The following is a 24,567-nucleotide window of genomic DNA, read 5'->3' as shown; positions in this document are numbered from 1 at the left end:
ATGCCCACAGTGATAGGAGATCAAATCAAGCCACACAGCATGTGTTGCGGTAATTACACACACAGTCATGGTTTTGAACCAGACAGTCTTTTCAGCAGTGTCAGACCAGACATTCATACACTGTCCTCCAGTATTCTGTGATAATGGCCTGGCTTCATGCTCACACAGCACTTCTCTCTCCTCGATGACGAGCAATTATGCAGGGGAAATGTCAAGATTTTAGGAATATTTTCAAACCACACATACAACCAACTTCAGGTTGTCCATGCCCGGAAACCAATACAGATCCGTGGCCAATCCAATGATTTGGAAACAGAACAGTGGTATATACTGTAGTAATTTACTGTTATGCGACAGCTGTTTGTCATTGGAGATATTATATGATGTGTAGTTCTTTAGCCTATTTACCTGGTTTATGTAAACGATGCTCATTACACAGAAAAATGCATTATTTGTAATTACACCACAGATAATGTGCTTTCATGGCACCTCCCATTGTGGAAGCGCTAACAGGAACCCCAAATAACCGGCTAATACTGCAGAGTATGTGATGGTAATGTCCAGGTTTATGCTGTTAAATATGGTTAATTATAGGAACTGAACAGGTGGAAAACACTGATGAAATCCCAGAAACTACTCAACTAAGATCTGGGACAATTACAAGAAAGAAGACTATTGCACTATTACTGGGTACTGGCTGTCATCCATCATGTGAATGTGTGTTTGTCATGAAACTGACATCTCTTGGATGAAGTGGGGTGGCTGGAAACCAGAAATCCTAACCCTAACTCTAACCCAATAACATACTGACTTATACCGACCAGCCACAACATTAAAACTACTGACAGGAGAAGTAAATAACATTGACCATCTTGTGACAATACAATGTTCTGCTGGGAAACCTTTGGACCTGGCATTAATGTGGATGTTACTTAGACATGTACCACCCACCTAGACCAGACTAAACACCTCCATCCCATAGCAATGACACTGTTTGATGGCAGCAGCCATCCCCAGCAGGATGCAGCCTGACACAGGCACACACACAAAAATGGTTTAGGAACAACTTAAAAAAACATGAAAAACAGTGAAGGTGTTGAACTGGCCTCCAAATTCACTAGATCCCATACTGAACCAGTGTCCGTTGATCCACAGAGGCCCCTCCCCTCAACCCATAGGACCCAAACGCCCCCACTAACAACATTCTGTTGCCAGACACCACAGGACACCCTCAGAAGGCCATTCACTGATGAGTTGCAACTGTTTTGGAGGCACAAAGGAAACCTACACAATATTAGGGAGGTGGTCATAATGTTATGCCTGATCAATGTATTAGTGATTCTGGAGTTACAACTGATACGTATATATGCTCAAAAATTACCACTGCCAATAAACAAGGCTTTTAAGTATAACCCGTTACATTCTTATACGCTGTTACGTGCTGCATTTATCTCATTATTTTATAAACACCACTTTAATCACTCCTCCCAACTCTTCCAACACTCCCAACGCTGGCTCCAGTTCAAGTGCAATATACTCTGGAGGGAGAAGGGATAAAATGAACGCGATGCAAACGAAAAGTGGGATGCGTGCAAATGAGATGCAGCAGTCAGGTATTTATGACGCCGGGTAATTACCGAGGGAATTAAGCATTTAGCCGTGCGAACGTTATCTGTGTATCATTAACGTTGCTTACATAGATTTATACGAGCATGAGGAGTATGTCAAAACAGGACCGAGACTAATCTGTATGGTACACCATACAGTATGCATACTCAATTCACTGCATGTACTAAAACACAGTGTGGAACTGGGGTGAAGGTTTTCTAGCAGATGCTGTACAGTTACTGATATAACTCTAAGTCATATCTATGCATGTGTTATTCAACAGTATTTGCACACACTGTTGGCTGGTGCATTTGCGCCACAACTTCTTGAAGGACTACTGGGCACTCTTACAGTATATTTGTACAGTAATCAGCAAGTATTGATATGTAAGAATTCAAATTCGTAATCCCTTAATCCTCTTTCTGTTACATAGCAAGGATGTTCAACATTTTGTTTTTTTGTCTGCAACTTCAATACACGATTTTTATTTTTTTAATTTTAAATATATGTAGATATGCGAAGAATAATGTATTCACAGAAAAATGATGCTTGAATGTGAACACAGCGTGCTGAGTCTTGAATATATGCATTGATGCTGCAGCCATTCGGCACCTCGTTTCTTTTATTCCAAACTTATCACAGGAGTACTTTCGCTAACGATACCGAGCTCACACGAGTCAAAGGCCGTTCATTTGAAACCGACGACTAATTAAAAAGGAAAAGACCTTACCTTGCGAATGCCTTCTTTTGATTCCTCGACGTTATTATCTCCTCCTCCAGTGCGATTAATCATCCTCCACATCTGGGAGTACATGGGATCTCTCTCAAAGGGGTTCATGGACTTGGAGCGCACCTGATCGTATACTGCGGAGTCCAGCACGGTACCGTACGGCAGCTCTGTCTGCTTGGACAGGTCCTGCAGAGACCTACGGAGAGATAAGAGGTGAAAAGAATTAGCCTTCACATCAGTTCCAGCCATCATTTAATTGTCAGCGCAATGCAGAATCTGCCTGAGCAGTTCACATTGCGATATTGTTGTGGTGACATTTGAGCCGACGTTCTCTTTTGTCCATCGTCTACGTCCCTAACATGTAAACAGCCTGTTGACATAATCCTTCCATACAACACCTGTCCACAGCGCACATAGCAGCACACTCCAGACTCGAAGCTAACTTCATTTTTCTTTTTTAACTGACACCACGGCCTGGCGTGGATGTAATTATGCGGTATTCAGGGAAGTCAGGCTGCACGCAAACTTGCTGGCAGCCACACACTGCTTTCAGTCTTCTACTCACTCATATCTTTCAGAAAACTCTAGCAAACTCAGCCGGGGGTTTTAGGTCTACATTTAGAAAGAGTGTAAAACAAATCTACTGAATGTAATACAGAGAAGAAAACACACAGAGCTGGGAGATGGAAATCATCAAAAGCGACCATCCGTCCAGCGATCGGATTAAATCTGTAACTGTGGGGCTTCTCGCTCGGGCCCTCTTATGTTTGCAGTGGAGGATACGGTGAAAGGTGGTCTAGAGAAGAGGGCTTTTGGATGATAGGCAAGGCGTATAAACGGAGAGGCCGCCGCCGCTGCTGCCTTCTCCTCGTCCCCATAAACGAACAGCTTGGATGTAAAGTCTCTGTGGGCCAGCTGTGTGTGGTTGGCAGCATCATGCAACTGACATGGAGTAAAAAGTGAAAAATGGGAATTGTCTATGGCAAACAAGTGTGAGAAAAATGGGAGTGGAAAGCAGTTCGGACAGCAGCACTCACTCTGCTCACAGTGTTTAATAAGATGGCTCGGCCAGCCACACACTGTTGATATCTCCGACTATAGCGAGAAAACGGGAGGCACTAATAAAAAAAATGGAGGTTAGGGGGGAAAAAAAAGCACAATTCAATTCTATTTCTTTCTCTCCTCTTTTCTCTTTCGCTCTACCCCTCACCCATAAATTGCCACCTCTGGGGGAATACAAAAGCTATTGTTAATTATAACGCAACAGTGCTTGGGTTGCCTTTCAAAGAGTTTGGCCGCTGAGAAATGTAATGGAGAACCATTACGGGAACTAATTACTGTTTGTTTGTCTAATGGTTGCTGCATACCACCCATGGATTTGAGAGACACACATTTGGGAAACAAAACATGCACACAAAAGCACTCAACATGTCCTGCTTAATGAAGAACAACAAGTGTATAGTATCTTACTTCATTAATTCGGTTGTAACACAGTACACCCACGAAGCAGATTTAACAATGGGCACAGATATAAGGAGGTAGGGTTTGCATTATTACAATCATTCATACTCGAGCACACAACTGCACGCACACACTCTCTCTCTTTCTCTCTTTCTCCCTCACACACACACGCACGAAGTAACACATTCAGACATTTTATGGGAGTGACAGCTCTTTCAGCCCTCTCTCTGAATCACTGGAAAAAAAGAAGGGAAAAAAAAAAACCCTTGAAGATTTTAATGAACTTTGCTGTGAACATGAATCTTTTATTGCTGTCAATTAATCTTTGGCCTTAATAATCTCCCCTCCCCACCGCTCCCATGTGACCGTGCAGGCCTGTTGGCACACTCTTTGACCAGGACTCCCCCTTCGCGAATTGGTTTCACTGGGCAGTAACTCCAGGCTGGATCTTTAATGGATGGCTCATCAGAGTCAGGGAAAGATAGAGGGAGAGAGGGAGGCTGAGAGAGAGAGAGAGAGAGAGTATCAGGCCCACATAAGATTTTAGAGTCCACTGGCACAAGAAAAATCCAGATAAAAAGAATATACTGAACGTGGTTAATAATGAAACAAAGCAGAAAAAGATATAGAGTTTGTGTACATGATGAAGCCAAGTTTATGGAACACTGCAACTAAAAAAATAAATGCAGTGTTTGCTTGGTTTACCTCTTTTTCAAGACAGAGTTCAGGGTTTAATACTACGGCGGCCTGTCAGGGTCTAATTTTTCGCCAAGGTCTCATAACAAATCAGAAATATTTGCACGTTTCAAACAACGTTGCGCTTGCTGCGCAAGTTACTCGAAGTATGTGTCTTGACTTTATAGACCGTAGAGATTTACAATTATTTAAAGAGAGTTGGTCAAAACGCCTCACAGCAAGAAGGTCTCGGGTTCGAATCCATGGGCCGACTGGGCCTTTCTGTGTGGAGTTTGCATGTTCTCCCTGTGTCTGCGTGGGTTCTCTCCGGGTACTCCGGCTTCCTCCCACCATCCAAAGACATGCTCATTAGATTAATTGGTGATTCTAAATTGGCCGTAGGTGTGCATGTGAGTGTGAATGGTTGTCTGTCTCTCTGTGTTAGCCCTGCGATAGACTGGCGACCTGTCCAGGGTGTACCCCCGCCTCTCGCCCGATGACAGCTGGGATAGGCTCCAGCAGACCCCCGCGACCCTTAACAGGAATAAGCGGGTACATAAGATGAATGAATAAATAGTGAATGAGTTGGTCAAAACCCAAAGGAAACGACTCCAGATGTCACAGTAACTAGCTAAACTTTGAGTGTTATCTAGCAAAGTAAGATTGAAAGCCAGCTGTTTACTATAATTTAGATTTATTCGCTGGTTCTTTTATCATAAAGAATCAGCAAAAAAAAAAACACCAGGGTCTCATGAAATTTTGTGGGAAACACTGGAGTTTGAAGCTCAACTTCTGTAAATGCTTCCATATAAAGGAAAGGAAAGTGACCAAAATGTATCTTTTTGTTAACCTTGCTGTCAAAATACATTAACTTGACCTTTATGGAAAGATAGCATCTTAGTTAAGTGAAAGAGGAAAAAAAAATAATGAATAGAGAAGAAATAAAAAGCTAGCTACTAAAAAAATATAATGGATTTTTATAGAAACAATCACATCGGTTTTGCCCAGAAGTATTATTATTGTGTGTGTGCTTCCCCCTGGAAATATGCATGTATGAATTTGTGTTTAATTGTCTTTTTCTGAGAGGTTTATGTAAATTTAATGTTTGTGCTCATGTTTCTGTCCTGAGTGTGCTAGCTCATTGACACATGTATGAGTGTGTGTTAGTGAGGGAGATGACAGAAACCCTTGACTTTCTTAATTGCATGTTGATTAACAATATACACTATACTGCCAAAAGTATTCGCTAATCTGCCTTTTACACACATATGAATTTAAGTGACATCCCATTCTTAATCCACAGGGTTTAATATGACGTCGGCCCACGCTGTGCAGCTATAACAGCTTCAACTCTTCTGGGAAGGCTTTCCATGAGGTTTAAGAGTGTGTTTTTAGGAATTTTTGACCATTCTTCCAGAAGCGCATTTGTGAGGTCAGACACTGACGTTGGACGAGAAGGCCTGGCTCGTAGTCTTCGCTTTAATTCATCCCAAAGTGTTCTATTGGGTTGAGGTCAGGACTCTGAGCAGGCCAGTCAAGTTCTGCATGGGTTGCATTCAGAGTTCCTCTCACTGGAACTAAGGGGCCAAGTTCAGCTCCTGATAAACAACCCCACACCATAATCCCCCCTCCACCAAACTCAAAAAAAAGACACCATGTCCAAGATAACGTTGGCCCTATGATTGGTGATGGTAACGTAGTCATCTGAGTACATTAGAGTTGAATTTGTTTACAACAAAATGGCTCTGATTGGTTGTGGGACTGTACAGTACAGCCGTGTTACCAGACTCATACTCATAAGAATATGCCAGGTTCACAATTCGCTGCTCATCAGCTGAGGGTGATAAAGTGATACTGTGACTGTCAATCTCGAATTCATGAGCCTTACAAAAATGCTTACGAGGCTTTAAATAACCAAATGAGCTGCAGCCATTTGACCAATGAGAGCGATCTGCCGCCTTAGCCGACCAATGGGACGCAACAGACATACCAGCACACATCCATATCTGTCAGCTGCAAATGTAGGGCGAAACACCCACACTCACATGAGCAAGCGTAAAAGCACCTGATTGAGTTTATTGGCGATCTTTATCTAGCATAAAATATGACATCTGCTCTACGAGGCTGAACCAGGAAGGAGGTATTTTATCCTACGCTCCACTACATCCATCTTTCAGTCTTTCCATCCATAACCACCTATTCCTTCTGTCAACAGATGCTGTCATTTCCCTCACTTGAAAGCTCGCCAGAATACATTTCTCATTCTGACCCGTCACCACCGCCCAAACCGCTCACCTCTCTCTATTCTCCCTGCTTCGTTCCATCCCATCTTCCTAACCTTAGCCAGTTTCCGAACCTTTTCTTCTTGATCCGTCTCATCTTTTCTTCCATGCACTCGGTCTCTTCATTTCCCCTTTATAATGCTCACCCCTCTTCGTCCCCCTCTTTCTATAGCGCTCTCTGGCACCCTCTCTTCGCCGCTCTCCACTCCCATCCCTCACTGTTTTCCTAAAGGATTCGCACTGAAATTGAGGGAAAACATCCAAGCGTGAAATAGTCCAGGGAGCGTTCTGAGCGCTCACTTGTTATTTCATTTTCAGGATGAAACAAGGGCATTAATACTTAAAAAGCCTGTCTGTCCTGACGGGAGACACTAAGAAGAGCAATGCCTCCATCCTTCCCGGGGCGTCTCTTCCTTTCCTGACCATGCATGTGCTTCCTTGCTCTTTTACGTGTAAACTAATTCACACAAATGCATTCAGTCTCATTCCATCTGCGTAATATCAATTAATCAAGTCTTAACAGACAAAAGTACAAGCTAATCACATCATAGTCTCTTTTTTCCCCACAATATTTATCTCTCCATTATGGTTTTGTTATGCTTTACTTGCTTTCGGGTTGTTTTTTAACGTTCCCTCTCATCACTCCATACCATGACTGATCTTTGGAGGCCTACGGCCCCATAGTTGCTGCTGCTGTTTAGGTGGTTATTATCGCACTAATGACCCCAGAAGAATCAACACACTAAAGATAATGCATTAAAATTTATGGAAATCCTTAATTAGTTCAATGCATGCTGAATGAGGCAGGAAACTGAGAGGCACTCATTAATGACAGCCAATTTGAGAGAAAAAGAGCGGGTAGACAAAAGAAATCAAAACTACAGAGGCGCAGATTTTTCAAGAGACACAGCGGGAGGACTTGGATAAAACCAAAGAAAAAAAAAAAACAGAGCACGACGAAGCGACGAGTGGAAACCAAAGACGGGAACGAGAGAGAATAGCGAAATGACAGAGAAACAAACTGACAGAAACAAATTAAGAGACCGATAGTGATGAGATTTAGAGAAATAAATGTTGTTTATTCCGAAGCCAAGCACAATTAACTGTGGCACTGCCGGGCATAGCGGATGCTTCGGCATGCTGATTAGTCCAGTGAGAGATGAGCATTTCCTAGTGCCACCAGGAGCGAGGCAGGCAAACATATTATCACAAGGATAGATAAACAGAGGGCACAGAGCTCGGGGGAAACAGTGTGTGTGCGTGTTTTTGCGTGTGTGTTAAAACAGCAATGAGAATAGAAGGCTTCATACCTCAAAAAAAACATGCAAAAACACTATTTTTACACTTTCCTCCATGTTTGCCCTTCTCTCTCTCTCTCTCTCTCTCTCTCTCTCTCATTATGTTCACTACCTTCATTCGATGGAACCCACCCACACAAGCTAGGGTGAAGAAGAAAGGACTGCGACAAGGAAAAGAAAGGATGTAGAAGTAATTGTGCAGTCGTGTGTGCTCGTGTCTGTGTCTGCAGCCTCCCATGCATTATACCTGCCTGCTAGAATGGATGTCCACTCTACGCAACAATCAAGCACACTGAGGGAGGCTGCAGTGTGTCTTTTGTGCGATGGAAACAAATTCTCTTGTACAAACTACAGTAATTCAACAAAAATCTACAGTAATAGTTAGTATGGTTCTTATATAATGTGTGTCTGAGTGCGTGTGTGCCATAGACACATGAATACTTTTCTGGAGCGTGTATATCTGTACATGCAAGATCTGATGTTATGCATCAAAAATCATTTGTATTTTTTTATCACATGATTTACGCACACACGTTCTGTAATTACGATCTTGGCTCGACCGTAGTTTGGGAAATCAAAGCTGTGGAAAGCAAGCAGTATCTGGAGTGCGGCCGTAGTACATACTTTTAGCCTGTGGAGGGCAGTGATACGACCGGTGGCATAAAAATTTCCAAAAAATCCCAAAATATGCAGAAGAAGAATGCGAGCAAAAACAAACAAACAGAAATGGATAAAGACATGGGTCTTTTGAAGCGTCTGGCTTTGATCAGCTTCAAAGCCAGGTGGTATTTACTGTCAATGTGAACCGAGCTTTCTGAACAGTTGAGACGTGGATAAGAGTAATACAAACTTGAAAAAATACGCCTTCCAGCTATAGTCAAAGCAGATTTTGAAAAATGTGAGAATGATTTGTGCTAACACGCATTAGCGTTGGGAAATCATGCGATAATACTTACTGTATGGAGTTCTCTATGCGCGTGATGGTGAGGAAAGCCGCCAGATTGGCAGTGTACGAGGAGATGACAATTAGAGCAAACATCCACCAAACGCCCATCATCATCCTCGTAGCTAGGGTGGTGTAGGGAACCTCTCCACCTTCAAAGAAAGAAAGAACAAAAGTAAACAAAAGCACAGTAACAGGAAAAAGGTACAAACACTTCTTTGCTGCAGGGGGAGGAAAAAAAAAACTGTTGAAACAGCACATCCTGAAAGATTGTGTTTGGATTAACAGGCTCTGATCTGATGCTTTGGCATGGATCTGATCTTCACACGGCAGAATGAATCGCAGGAAACGGCTGACAGCTTCTAGAAAGACATCCAAAGAACACATCTTTGAGATATGAAGATAAGTACTGTAATAACATATACAATGCCGAGTGCAAGCTGCCTTTAACTCTCTGCACATGTCTCCAAAACCTGCCATTACAATTATTCTGAACACAATGTGTAAACACTTGACAGGCCTTGCCATTAGGATGTTGCCTGGAACACATTGCAATGAAAAGTGGCTTGTCTGTCTTCAGATATTAAATCTCTTTATCCCCGTCTTGCGTTATGAACAGCTCTTCTGGCCTTGTGCTCCGATATCTTTTCTGTGCAAGAGTAATAAATAAATAAAAAACAGACCGGCTGAGCTCCATATATGTCTCAAAATGGCTGTAATTCCAAACCTGGGCCTTGAAACAAAAGAATCTATTTATTTGTGAGCTAATCAGGAAAGAAAACAAACCATATTTATCTTTGGCTTTTCCATTCTGCTAGCTCGTGGGCTGGCCCTTTCTATCCATACTCACACATACAGTATGTTTGCTTCCTGAAAATGATGTAATTTGGGTTATGCATACCGAATACACACACACACGACCGAGCCTGCGAGCTGTCCCGTCTTTATTGAAGGCGGTTAGAAATTACCCTCATTCATCCTTGTAGCAGGGGATCGCAGTTACGTCGACTCAGACCAGCCGACGCTCTCCTCGCTCCCACTTCCCCTACCCCAGATTCAATAATGTATGTGACACCCACATAATCCCATGTTCCCTTTATCTCACACCCTCTTCTTTCTTCCACTGTAATTCCTGATTTTTTTTTTCCCATCTTCCTTTCAGGCCTTTTTTTTGTTGTTGTTGTTGCTTATAGCATTTGATTTAATTTAAATGTGTTATCTCGCTGCCTCTCCCTCACTGGCTTTTCTGTATCTGTCTCGAGCAATACATTTTCTGTTGACATCAGGTTTTAACCACAAGCCTGAAGGCACTATAATGTGCAGTGCTGTACTCTATATTCAGTTCAAATATGCCCTGTGTATGAATGATATGATATCTGGAGTTCAGTTATATTTTTTGAAACTTTGTTGATCTTGCCTTTCTTTTTCTTTTTTCGTCTTAAAAAAACACATATATTTTTTTATAAGTTCACACAGTTGACTGTCCATGACTGTGAATTTGCTTGCGGTGAGACAAGTTGAATCTTTTCCATGGATGAATGCAACCAGCAGGCACAGATGCTTTTTTTTTTTATTATTATTTCCTCATAATGCCGGCTGCCAAAAACGTCCAAATATATGCCAAACCATGACTGCAGTATCTTGGACTTCAATAGCTTCTAAAACATGACCTTTGAGAATCATTTCACCCGCAGACGGTATTTTGGGATTTGGGGTTTCATACTGGCAATATCCATGGAGGACCAATTTAGTTACCAGAAGAAAAAAGAAAAAAACCTATTGTCAAGTCTCAGAGCAATTTTCATGTTGATTTCTGGCTGCACAAGATATAAATATTTAATACAGCTGAAAAGAAAAAATGACTCTGCTGAGTTCACCTGCATGTCCCCAAATTTAAAGGTGGGAAGACTTTCGTCAGGGCCTTTTAGAGGTTTTATAGCTCTCCCCAGAAAATGTCTGAATCAAATGGGCTTCCACTGACTTTCTGAAAAGGTCACTTTGTTTCGTGCTTTAAATATGTGTATGTGTTTGAAAGACAGGGAGATGGTGAGAAAGAATGGCAACATCTCTGCATGAAATTGTAGCTCAGTGGGCTGGAAAAAGCCAGTGACATGGTTTATTTAAAGACAAGCCTAGCACCTATTTCCAGGGGAGCAGAATGTTGAAAACTCTGACACCATCTCTTACACAGCTGTAAAAAACAAAGTAGAGGTTTGTGTCATACTTTTAGTGTTAGTCACTGCTTCTGTGCAAATGTGAGTGAGCAAAAATGTTTTTTATGGTACGGTACATTCCCTTTCAAGTGGCTACTACTACTACTGTGCTTTCAACTGTTTATATAATCCATAGTCAACATCAAAAAAGCCTAAAACCTTAAAGGGGAAGCTGAGCAGGACTGCTATGTTGGAACCACTGACTGTATAAAGATGGACATGGAACTGCTCCTCAAAAGTGAAGCCAAAGCAAGTAGAGCTCCCCCTGGTGGCTGACTACAGTATAGGTCATAAGCTCCACCCCCTCCATATTAGTGGATGGGACTTGCAACAAACTAAAACACTAAAAATACACATCAAAATATTTTCAAGGATGGTTTCTGTAATTATAGGTAGTTAATATAATGTTCAACTGTCAATTTTCTGGATAAGTTTCGTTTTAGTTATTTGACGCTATAGAAACAGGATGTGACATAATGGCGACTACCTGTTGCCATGCCAACCACTCCTGGTGGAGGTAGAGCAGAGCGTAGTATTAATTAAACAAAAATGCAAGTAAGTCTGGCGGGTCATCGATATCACGGCTCCATGTGGCGCCGCTCTCGGACCGTACCGCGCAGATTCTGGCTCCAAAGTCAGAAGATGGCGCTGCCCGTGTCCCCGGGAAAATAGCGTCAGTTTTGCCAATGCAAGGAAGTTGGGAGACGCTGTCCATATTTATATACAGTCTATGGTTGGAACTAAAATGAATTATCCAAAGATGCCCTATATAGCGATTGAAAATGACCAGTACGTTTAGTTATGTTATATGACCACATATAATACTGCTGTTTCACAATATGCCATGGTTCATCAATGTGCAGCTTTGCTTCCAAGTCAATGACAACACAACCCAAGAGCAGGAATACTGGGAATACTGGGTACTTTCAAATAGAATATTGTACCATCAACCTACTGAAGTATATTGTACCATCTGAAGCATCTTTCATTAAGTGTCCCTTCAAAACCATCTGTCATGCAGGGGAAAACACTCGCATTGGGGTTACCACTTAGGAATAATGCAGCCATCAGCAAGGTGAGTGACTGAGACACTTGGATGTTTACAGGCTGCAAGTATATACTATATATATGTGCCTTTCGTCTAAAAAACTGCAATTTCCTCCGAAGCAATAGTCCTATGAAGATAAGTGACAACAGAGCGTAAGAAAAAACAAATAAATATGTGGATGGACATGCATTCTATATTAGAGAGCCTGTGAGTCAGAAACAAGTCACAGTTGGTATGACTGTGAAGGTTGTTATCTGGGTCACGGTATGTCCAAAAAACAAGCTGAAACAAGGGAATCTTGACTTGTAGGGTTTCTTAAAGACATTTTGCCAGGTAGCTTCTTCCATTGAAAAAAGAGTTGGGGTTTTAATAAACCCCTGAAGCTACTTCGATGAACTGAAGACGTCTTCAAGAGACCCTACAAGTTCAATTGCACTTGTTTTAACTTGTTTTTTGGACACGATGTGTTGTTTGTCAGTGCAGCAGTGAGTAACACTGGCTTTCTTAAAATAGCATGCGTTCAGAAAAGACATAAACCAGACGTGAGAGTGATGCTCAGTGCAGATACAAGATTTCTTGTTAGCGGTTGATTGAGTTAGCAACTAAGCGAAAGCCTTGCAGGAATAATGTAACTATTCTTCTTAGGGGTTTTTTTCAACAAAGCTAACCAGGAGGACAAAAAAAAATCTCGAAGGTTACTCTAAGAATAATAGAGTTGCTCTTCTAAAGGAATTCTTCAAGGCACCTTTCATGTTTTCCTCCGGTTGAAATCCTGAAAAACTTCTTTCAAAGGTAAGATAGGTGTATGTGCCTCGGTTTGCATGTCTCTATGTTTGCGGATTCTAGAGGAGTCATAGCTACCGTGAGGCAGCTTCCGCGAATGCAGCTTGGCAGTTTCAAAAGCCCCCCGTTGTGTCCCCTCGATATAGCTCCCCTTTTTCAGAGCCATGTTTATCGTTCTCCTACTCTTATATTCTGCTGTACTCTCCTGTAGCTGTGGGCAAACAGCATTTCTCTTTTTCCTCCTACTCCACTCATAATGGGAAATCAAATCTGCAGATGTAGTTAAGGAAGCAAACCCAGGATGTTGCAAGTTTGAGCCCAATTACTCCAAATTAGGCTATGTGCTGTTCTGCAGCGAAACATTTTGCAGTGTGTTGCTGCATTTCAGCTTTTTAATGTTTTTCTTTTCTCCTAACTTCTAGGTCACCAGTGGTGAGACCCTTTTTTTACTGGCTTACTTCCTGTCTGCATGTCTGTTTCGACTGAAAGACTAACTGGATTGCCAATTTGCATAATTGATTGGTTAACTTGATAGCCTGGCTCCTGGCTGGCTGCTACAGTGCTGGCCAGAAAAAGACAAATCTCATTTTATGATTTGTGGCTCTGCTATTTCTGCTGCTTTTCATGTCATGATCTCATTTTGCGATTCTCTGAATAGACTTGTAGCTGACCGGTACAGCTTGAAATTATAACTTGAAATTACAATCAGATTCTGATTCTGAAGTTTATTTATGTTGATAGCAGTCATTACTTAATCACTTGAAATTTTATTTTATTTTTTTTGTCATCTTTATTAAGCCTTCATCTTCCATCTTTCATAATTTGGTAAAATAAATAAAGTTACAAACAAAACGGAGAGCCGCTGCTGTCTCCCACTCTGAGCCGCTAAGCCGTTTGGATAGTAATTAGTCCTTCTCTGTTTTTCCGAAAATATTCTCTCAGATACTTTTCAGACACTCTGTCTCTAGACACTCTCTAATTTTATTCTCATGTCCTAGCTTTCTGCCTTTCGGCTCATATTGCAAAATGAATACTGTGCCGGGGAAAAAAAAGGATTTAATAAGATCCTGTAGCACATGTGGACCACAATTATGTTAAGGTTCAGACTGAATTACCATAATCAAACTACTATAATACAAGAATTGGAGTGATCGTAAAACTGTATTACTGAATTATTTCCTGTAGATTGTAAGTGCGGCGCTGTAGCTTTTCGGTTTGCTATAGCAATGTGGATAAAGCACAGAAAATGAAGGCAGAAAACGAAACATATCTCTAACCTTCACAACTAAATGCCTAACTGTCTGACCCCGATCACAAGATAAATCTAATTCTAACCTGAACTAAAAAAAAGACAGCAAGTGAAGACTGATCAAAACGTCCTCACTTCCAAGGTCAGCTGCACAAACTGATTGTAATAAAAATAGCCGCGCACACCTGTTCATTTCGGAAGCTGTCCAAATATTTAGCAAGAGCTCTGATTGCTCAGATATATGAAAGCACCGGACCTGACCCCCATCCCCGAGTCCGGAGTAATCAGAGAGGAAGATAATTAGGTCAGAAAAAGACCTTGATCGTCTGCATGGCACGGTGCAGTAAATCTGATGGTCTGAGTGATTAAGAGGCCAGGGCATTGTGTTACATAAATAGAAAAAAGGTGCTACAGAACGGGTTGCATGTCGCTACAAGACATTTTTTATGTGTTAGCCGCCCCTTCTTTGATCCCTTTGTTGAGTTAATCTATTAAAAGACCTTAATGAATCAGTTGGAGTTTTACGGGTCTTTGAACCAGTGTGCAGCGAGTGTGCATTGGTGCTGAGTTGATAGAGGACATGATGTACTAATGGTGTTTTAATTGTATGGCAAGAAACTAGGAAACCCAACTTATTTTACTTTAATTAACTTATACATGATTCACAGTTTAAGTCTTGGTCATAAAGCTATGATTATTGTAATTTAACTTAGTTAACTGAAATAACTCCATCACTTTCATGTGGTACACAGTGTTAACTATGTACTTATTCTACTTGCATTATGTGTGAATTTTTCACTGTTATGTACATGTTTTTATCATTTTACAGTCAGTTTTTGACCATTATGACTACACCATTCTGTGTACCCAAGCTGCATTGCATGTTGTCAAACTTTTAAAATGAGAATTCATTCAAATTAACAAGTGTAAATATGTGATTTGAGTGTAAATGTGTGTGGTGAATACCATCAGACTTAAGGGTGGCTGGGAATTGGCTGAAAACCCGAAATCCTAACCCTAACCCAATAACATACTGACTTACACCGATCAACCACAACATTAAAGCCATTGACAGGTGAAGTAAATAACATTGACCATCTTGTGACCATACGATGTTCTAATGGGAAACACAGCATAACAGACCAATTTGGCCTCCAAATTCCCCAGATCCCAAAATGATCAAGTATCTGTGGGATGCACTGGAACAAGCCCGATCCACAGAGGCCCCTCCTCTCAACCCACAGGACCCAAAGTCCCCCCACTAACAACATCCTGTTGACCCAAACTAGAAGACTCAGAAGACCCATGTCCATTCTCTGACGAGCCACAACAGTTTTGGATGCACAAGGGAGACTACACAATATTAGGAAGGTGGTCATAATGTTATGCCCGATCAGTGTATAGTTGTGTATACGTAGAAAAATAGCAGACAAATTAATTTGCATAGACTTATTGCTATTAGCATCACATTTTGTTACAATCCATCAACCAGCTGCACCTCTCATTTACAACAGTAAAGTGGATGGAACACAAACACATATGGAGAAGTGATTTGTTCGTTGCCAGCTGGTTCTATTCTGGAAGGATTCATGTCCTGTGATGCAGTAAATGAGCTGTAATCCAAAGTGCAATGTGAGGTCATACTCATAAGCAACATTCTCTCCTTCTTCTTCTTCTTCTTCTAAAATCACTCGTTCTCTACTACGTGCCAGCATTCATTGTAAAAGCCCGCATGACAGCGGCATGCACTGCCGACAGGAGGTGGAGAAATAAAGCGGCCTAATGGAGAGGTTTATGTTCTCTGTCAGGAGGACATTTCAACGTAAATGAGACAAAGGGGGTCAACTGCTGGAAGAAGTTACCGGACGAATTGATGATAAGAACCTGCTCTGTTATTGTGCATGGTCCATAGACAATGTCCTCTCTGCTTTTCACTGCAATGCTGTCAGTGTAAACAAGCTCCATCAGTCACTCGTTTATTGCGCTGAAGTGCGGTGAGAGGTGCTTGAGACATCCACTTGCCCAGACTCGTGGCTCTCTAATCTTGTCCCTCAACAGTGTGAGCAGCAGCATGTTTCAATCATCAATCCGTGTAGACAGGGAAGGAAGGTTCAAAGTTTCTGTCCACATCCTCTTCTATCAAACGCGCCAACCTTTTTTTTTTTTTTTTTTAAATCTACATTCCTGCTGCCGGCCTTTTTGAGGGTTCTCTTCAAAGTTACGCCACCACTCTTGGATGAAAGAGGGCTAGAGCAGTTCGTTAGAGCTTTTTAGATAAGTAAAGGAGAGCTGGAAGATGTTCAGCTCTAAGTTGGAAACACTGCAATCTTGCCAGAAAGTGATGTAAGTTTTTTTTTTATTTATTACTTTTTTTTTTTGCAACTACAATTTAGACAGTTTCATTCTTTCATAACCCGTCCCATTCAAAGAGGTTCTTTGAATCCTAAATGATTGTAAAACAGACAAAGAGTCACTTTTCTAAGTCACTACTGCCTCTTGCAAAGTTTCTAATGTTGATTAAATAGTCACACAATAATCTCTGTCGATCATCTGGGTTAAAAGGCACAGAATGACACAGAATTCTGCTCAAAAGTCTCAGAACGAAATAATTATGCCTAGATTCCTTCTCCAAAGAAAGGAGGATGCTAGCAACTTATTAAATAAAGCATTTATTATCAAGGCACCATGACGTCCCAACAAAACGTGCTGTTTGATTCTGTGGTGCACTACTTTGTCTACTTTGACCGAAAGGAGAAGGGAGAAAAAAACAGAATAAGGAATTGGATGTTTCCCACATGAGGGAAACATACGATAAACTCATATAAATGTCTGACCCTCGGGATGTTAGTGGAGCCATTCTGAGATGAGAAATACACATTTTTTTCTTTTCAACCTAAATCACGAGTCAAATAATATAATTCCCTACATGATTAATGCACTTAATACTTTACAGTGTCTCCGGGGCATTGATAATGATAATGTGTTTATGCATGGCTCTGATAACATGAAACAATTAGTGATAATCGTGTTTCTGAACAGTATGATCGAGTGAATACCCGTATCATGAATGACTGAGCCGAGGTTACCAAAGAATCTCTTGATTGTTTTATATTACGGAGAGAACTTTTGTTGCTTCCAAACGCAGGCTTCGTTTTGATGGCTATAGATTCGTCTTTGTTGGGGTCAATGAATGCAGAATCAAAGACACACGATCTGCTAATAAATATCTGTGCGCACACTTGTTCATTCGCTTTGAGTGTGAAATAAAAAGACACGAGGAGGGACGTGAAAATTGGAAAGATGCACAGTTGTTGTTTGCTGCAGGTGCAACATTTTCCTAAAAGCCAACTCATCTGCGTCACATTCACTGTCCCTCTGCCCACCCTCCCCCATCCTTGTTGACATTCTGCAGTAAAGGTAGCTCCAGATGAGAGCAGCTTTGAAGCCAGTCGAGCGGTGGGCACATCCAAAAGGGTTTTTATGTATGTGTGGCCTTCTTGTAAAGCTTCAAATCTCACCACTGAGCAAGCACCTTCACTGCCTCAGATTATGCCCCTAAACCGTCTGATGACTTGCTGGAATCATTATTTATTTATTTATTTTTACCATCTATTTCTCCTCTAGCGCCTCAATCACTCCCAACGGACGGTGTCCCAGCGATTATAAACAACTTGGGGAAGACATATTACAGAGTTGGAGCTGGGGTGAGGGGGGAAAAAAGTGAGGGAATAGAAAAAGGGGTGGGAGGGGACGACATCGCGCAAGAATGCCTCCTACAGAACCTCTCCTGACTCCTGCTTTCCAATCTCTCCATTGTACATGTGCCACCTTTAATACCCCTGGCTATCAGCCAAAGCGAAGAGGGATTTTCCATGTGGTTAGCAATTTTTTATTTTTTTTTCAAGCCATCAAGCGCTGCCATTAAAAAGATTCAGCAGGCCGGTAATGTTGTGGATTTGAGCTGAGATGCATTAAGTTTCCAATTCAGAGATGTGCCTAATGGTATCTCCTCCCCAGCATGCTCTCTGATTTCCTGTAAGAACTTCAGACCGTCATCGGGAACATGACTGAAGAATGTGTTCACGTTCACACTTTCTCACGCGTACCAGACAGCTAGGCTCACTGGGAAGTTAGCAACATTTGATAAGTTGTCATTATGGCATGGTTAGTGTTTAGCTGGTGTAACATTTTGTTAATTGCATTTACAGTGTCTCACCAACATCAAAATGACTTTTAATAAAGCAACATTTAAATGGATGTCATCCAAAATGATGATTGTGATAGCATATATCTTGATTGTACTTGGCATAAGAAATACAAACTGCAATCAGCTGCTTGGCAACCAAATTTATATCTATTTCTTTTTATTACTTTGTTTATTTTCCACTTTTAGGAATCTGCAGAGAGTAGCTTGAATTTCTGCGTGCGCACATGTAATGGTTATTGATTATTCAATATTATCAACATATTCATTTCACTTAGTTTTCTGACAGGAACAGTACACAAAATACAAAGTGCACGGCCGCAGAAATACCACAGATGATGTCACGTGTGGCCCCTGAGCGGAGCCCGGTGCGCCGCTGCTGAAGGGCGAGCGCTTTAATTTCTGTGTATAAAGCTCACATAAAACCAATAAATCCGTATTATTTATGTACAATATATTTTACTTTAAAACAAAACTGCAACGCGTACAGGGGGAGCGTTGGCATTATGGTAATTGCTTCAATGCCGTTATTAATATTCATGAATGATATATTAATATTTCATATTGGCAATGAGTCACCTCTGATGTTGACAAATCGCTCCGGATTTGGATGTGTGCACCACATGCGGGCACACAAACATAATAACAAAACACGGTAAAATACAGTCGAATACATACACACTGAACCTCCAGTTGCTCCCCAGAGCTTGTATGTAGTGTGCTTGTGTGAGCTTGTGTCTGTAAAGTGGTTTGAGTACCAGTAGGTAGAAAAAAACAGTTTACCAAGTAAACTTGCATATGTGCATGCACACACTGTATGCTAATATTTGCATTTTGGGGAATAAAAAAGTCCGTGTTCACATTTATGGCACAGTATTAAAAAAAGCAAGGCTTAATTTTGCTTTCAGTTTCTTTGCATAAAAAGTATCTTGGGAACTGAAGACGAGAGGAGATCAAAAACGAGGAGAGAGCCAATTTGAGTGTGGGGAAGCAAGAGGATCAGAGAGATAAAGCCAAACTGGTGAGGAGACCAAACCACAGATCATCTAAGTGGATTAAATAAAGCCTTGCGTGTATGTGTGTGCTACACAAGCATTTGATCTAGTAGTCTGCTGTGTAACTACGCCACATCACTGCAGGCCACAGATGTTATTCTTTTCAAAGAACACTTGTTCATTCTGTAGGTCACCTGCTCCCTCACCTCCCTTCCAGAAATGTAATGTACCGAAAAATTCCCAGGCTGAGCAAAATGAATACACACTGAAAGTCTCTGCTCGCTCGGGCATAAACCAGGCAGCATGTGCCTTTTATAAGTGACTGAATCTGGAGGTTGTCTACAATGACATTTTTGTTAAATAAAGGAAAATGTGCAAATGGCTGAGGTGATGCTACGATGGTTCAGTATCCATTGTCAATAGATTTAGTAAAATATCCAATATCTTGGTGTGATTGTGCTTTCTAGAAGGCACTCATGCACACAAAAAAAAGAAACAGAGCAGAAATTATACGCAGTGTCGTGCATGAATGTGCAAAAAAGATTGTGCCAAATGAACATGCTCATATTTCTTGTGAACTGAATTAATCTAATTGCAAAAAAAAAAAAAAATGGGACGAGCATGTCAGCATAGTTAACCCTCGAGATATAAAAACTCTCACGCAAGGTGTTTTACAGGACCTGGCACGCGTACAACACTGACATGGATAGTGCAATTCAGACAGAACAGTTAGCGGTGGTTCTGAAGCTAGTTCAATATGTGTGTGTCCGCCGGGTCAGAAAAAACAAGCTCAGGGATCAGTCACGCTGGCGGCTCGTCTGAAATGACACAAAGTCCATGAAACAACAGCTTTGGCTTTTAAAAGAAATCATGATTGGAGGCTGGTGATGGATGATTAGGCATAGGTTAAACTGAAAAATAAAAGAACAGGTCAAAGCTAGCCATACTCAGTCGTTATAGGCGGTTTAGACTTCTGCGTTAAGTTGATGCAGAAGCTACAGCGACAGAGCAGACCCCTATGCAGACCCTAGTGCTGTAACTGACGTCCACCTCCCCAGAAATGTAACTACGCCACGTGGCGAAGCAGACGGCAAGAGCTGTGATTGGTCCGCTTGGCTGTTGCGTGTTTCCAATTAAGTATTTCCGGCTGCTTCTCCATCTCTGCAATTTTCGAACTGATTGTTTTGGATCAATAAAGATGGAACACATCGAGGAAAAGTTAACTGAGGAGGTTCGGAGATACAAACATTTGTATGACTCGTGCGAAAGTTTCAGTCACCATTGTTGAAAGAGAAGAAGCAGAAAGTGGAAGGTGAAAGCAAAAATTAACCCGACTGGCAAAAAAGACACAGCGCCGACTAGCGTTTGGGCGGCGCTGTTACAGAGCGAGCCAGACTGACGAGCGCACAAGTACAAATGGCTCGCATCGGCGCAGGCTGCGCGCGTTAAGTTACGGCGTCTAGGTCCACCGGTATTCTGTCCACGACCACATAGAGCCCGCCTTAACAATTTGATTGGCCTTGCAGATCTCTGAACAGTGAACTTGTACAATATACAGTACACTACCACAGTGTTTGTAGTTTACATTGTACAATTCTACAACGTTGATTCAAAATAGCTGACATTTATTGTGTTTAATGCATCGATGGAAAGCAATGGATAATCGTAAACCATGTGTTGTGACGTGTGCTGATCACTGTTCTTTCTCCATTAATAATAAGAATTTATACTATATTGATCCTACATGGGGACATTCTTCTCTGCATTTGACTAATCCATCCCTTCACACAGGAGTTTGAACACTCAGAGCAGAGGGCCGTCGCCAGGGGAGCAGTTTGGGGATTAGCCGTGGGATGCAACCTGTGAACCTTCAGTCCCAAAGCTGGTTCTCTAACCATTATGCACAACTCCCTGTTACGTTGTTACGTTTTTTTTCTTCCTTTCCAATTAGAGTCTTTAACTCTAGTCTTTAACTCGCAGAGTCGACATGTCCAGAACATGAATTAGGCTAAAAACTCACAAGAATTCAGTGTGTGTAATAGAAATGTGAGTTACAATACGAGTTTAACTGGGGGGAAAAAAAGTATATTCACACTGTTCAGTATCACCCTTAGGGGAGATGCTGAAATGGGGTTCTGCACTAACTGCTGTTAGCTCGTGGAAGTCGGCTCGATTTCAAGAAAGGGGAGCAAATTAAAAGATTGAGATGCAAATTATTCTCACTTAGCTGTGCTTTGGAGCGTTGTCACTATGCAAATACCAGTTAGGTCTGCACGTGCGTGTGGGCAAAGAGCATGGCTCTTTATGCTCGCGCGTATTGCGTATTTAAAAGAAACTACGTTATTTCACTCGATGTTTGCTGTCCATACAGATGACGTTTTATAAGGACATATACATCTAGGCGAATATCACAGCAGAGTGTGTTTTGATAGCACTGTAATGAAGGTTTAAACTAACTGGAAAATGCAACTTAAATTGATTTCTACAGTTTGATTTGGGTCTGTCTCCATCCCGGCTTCTTCTTGTTAGCTTGTAATTATGTGATTTGTCAAAGAGCAGCAATGGGACCAGTGCACAGAGAGCATCACGTTGCACCCTAACAACCTCAGCCGGCTTCATTCGGAAACAGAAACTCAGGACACTGAAGTTTGTTACGTGAATTAGAGTTTTGTATTAGGTTTGACTACGGAGATTCCAGACTGGATCTTTAAACCCTCACATTACTACATAATATGGGCCAAACATCAGCACTGAGCGGGGATTTCTCCACCCATTGTTGCGAGGGGCGAACTCGGCATAAATCGTCTCCGGTTTACGCAACAACTCGCCTCAAGTAAAAAGTTTATTCTGCAGTTACACTTAATTTGAGTTAACACCGACTAAATGTATACTTTGGCAAAACCATTCTAAACACAACCCCACTTCGCACACACTTATGAGAGACCAACTTGCTGCATCATCGCTTGTAAACATTCATCAAAACTGGCTGCTTCTTTGGGCTTACAGAGCTGTTTCTTACTCCCTCCGATGAATGAAGGCAGAGCAGCCGGTGAAGTCCCAGGCTGCGAGGGGCCAAGGTGTGGAGACCGGCGATAAACCCCAGCCTTTTTCTTTTTGAATATGTGTGTGTGTGTGTCTGCACCTGTGTATAATTTGCTGTAGTAACTTTCTAATGCCCTCCCAGAATAACTAGGTTAGAGGTCTTGCTATGGATGTGTGTGCGTGCGGGTGTATGTACCACGGTATATGCAGAAACTGCTTGACATTGGACTTATTAAAGACACACTCGTTTCTCCTCCTCTCTCCTCTTTTCTTCAAGCCTCATCAGCACATTCGCCTCCTTTTTCACAGTTGAAAGGAACAGAAAAAAATGAGGGAGTCAGCGGAAATTTCTTTGAGCTTATTTACAGACTGTGTTTCCCTGCTCGGCTCCCATACGGGGATCAATACGATCTGTGTATAATATAAGGGTTACAACAGGCAACAGGAAGTCAGGGCCGTATGCGTGTGCTCGTGTGTTCGTGTGCACATGCTTGATTATAAAGGGCAGCGGTAAGGGCTTTTCCTGGAGAACATTTCATACATCAGTGTGCGACCAATCCATAATATCTGAACGTTGTTTTTTCAAAAGAAGCATTGATGAATGAAGCTATTACGATGAGAAAGCATAAGCAGCTAGAAACTTTGTGGTCAATTTATTCTCTGCCAGGAATGTGTTCAAATGCCTCCTGAAATGAGCTGCAAAGTGAAATTGAGGTAAAAAAAAAGTTTGACAAAACTGTTCCAAGTTTAGTTCATTTGACACCAACAGTATCTTTGAATTACAAAACTTCCAAATGCATCACAAATTCTTAGATTAGATTAGACTAGATCCAGCGTCCCGTCTCGCTTTATCGCACCAAAAATGACGCACGCATCCACGGACGCACACGTGCAAACTGCACTCAGGAGGCAGTACAGTACCGTGGTCTCATTACAGGGCGACCGGATGCAGACTGTGCCTCGCGCCATCAAAACCAACGAGACCACGACCGCCTCGCTGAGTGCAACTTCTGACAGATGGCCCTCTCAGCAATTTTTTCCCCCGCACTGGGCCAAGGTGTGTGTTTCGGGCGCGCGTGTACGTGCGCACTTCTAAGACCTTTCGCTTGACAGTGATTGTGTTTGAGTCGCTCATATTCAATTTTAACAATGTCATTCTCAATATTTCACACCTCGCAACCCGCGTACCCCTCCTCTCCAACATCTTTCCTCCTCCTCCTCCTCCTCCTTCTTTTCTCAAGGACAACATGTCCACACACTTTGGGGCAGTTTACACGGATCTGCAACTTCTGAGTTTCCCCTTTCTTTAACCTTTAAGTCTCACATACTGAACACAGCACAATTTCAGAAGAGGAATGTACCTTACAGTATATCTATGACAGGATAAGGATCTGTGTAGTTTCTGTTACTATTTAGTACTTGACTTTACATTAGGTACTTATAGGGTTCTTAGAGAGGGGTAGGTTTTCTGGTAACTGAAGGACATGGTCTTCATAAGAGCTGTCATTGTTGAGATATCACAACCATATCTTGAACAATGAAACTGTAATCAGTACCAACATAAAATGTGCAACTGCATGAATACCCATAAACAGAGAAAAAAAAAAAAACATATCACATTGCTACGTCTCTGTCATCCTTGCTTTTCGCACCCCCATGAATTGAGGTCTTACAGCAAAGCAAGCAAAGGCCTTTTAGCAAATGTGCTTTGGTTTCACTAGATTTATAGATGAAGAAAACTCACTCGATAGGTGTGGAAATGTTTTGATTCGCAAAAAACGTGAGCCTGCTTTCCTCCTTGCGTAATTGCAGTGCGCGTAATTGCATTTCCCCACATTTGATTAGTGAGTGAAAAGGTCCTCCTCTCTAAAGAACAGGAAGGTAATGTGAAAAAAAAGAAACACAAATAGAACAGAAAATAGCTCCAACAAATGTTCTCTCTCTCGCTCTCTGACACTTTGTATAAAAACCATTCACGTATAACTATTTTCATATCAGCGTCTGACTTTTCTCTCTCTGTACACCGATCAGCCACA

At 41.7% G+C, this 24,567-nt stretch overlaps 1 protein-coding gene across 1 annotated transcript in view; it reads right to left on the bottom strand.

The window, feature by feature from the left end:
• grid2 (glutamate receptor, ionotropic, delta 2) overlaps nucleotides 1–24,567 on the bottom strand; it is a gene marked incomplete at its 5' end in the record, with an annotated part of 464,751 nt that overhangs the window by 68,377 nt on the left and 371,807 nt on the right. The window contains 2 exons of the mRNA XM_084550704.1: nucleotides 2,339–2,534; nucleotides 9,011–9,149. Coding sequence (XP_084406830.1) covers nucleotides 2,339–2,534; nucleotides 9,011–9,149 — 335 coding nt within the window. The remainder of the gene's footprint in view (nucleotides 1–2,338; nucleotides 2,535–9,010; nucleotides 9,150–24,567) is intronic.

Source organism: Chelon labrosus (genome assembly GCF_963514085.1).
Source record: "Chelon labrosus genome assembly, chromosome: 9".
Classification (NCBI taxonomy): domain Eukaryota; kingdom Metazoa; phylum Chordata; class Actinopteri; order Mugiliformes; family Mugilidae; genus Chelon; species Chelon labrosus.
This window is presented reverse-complemented; position numbering and strand designations above follow the sequence as displayed.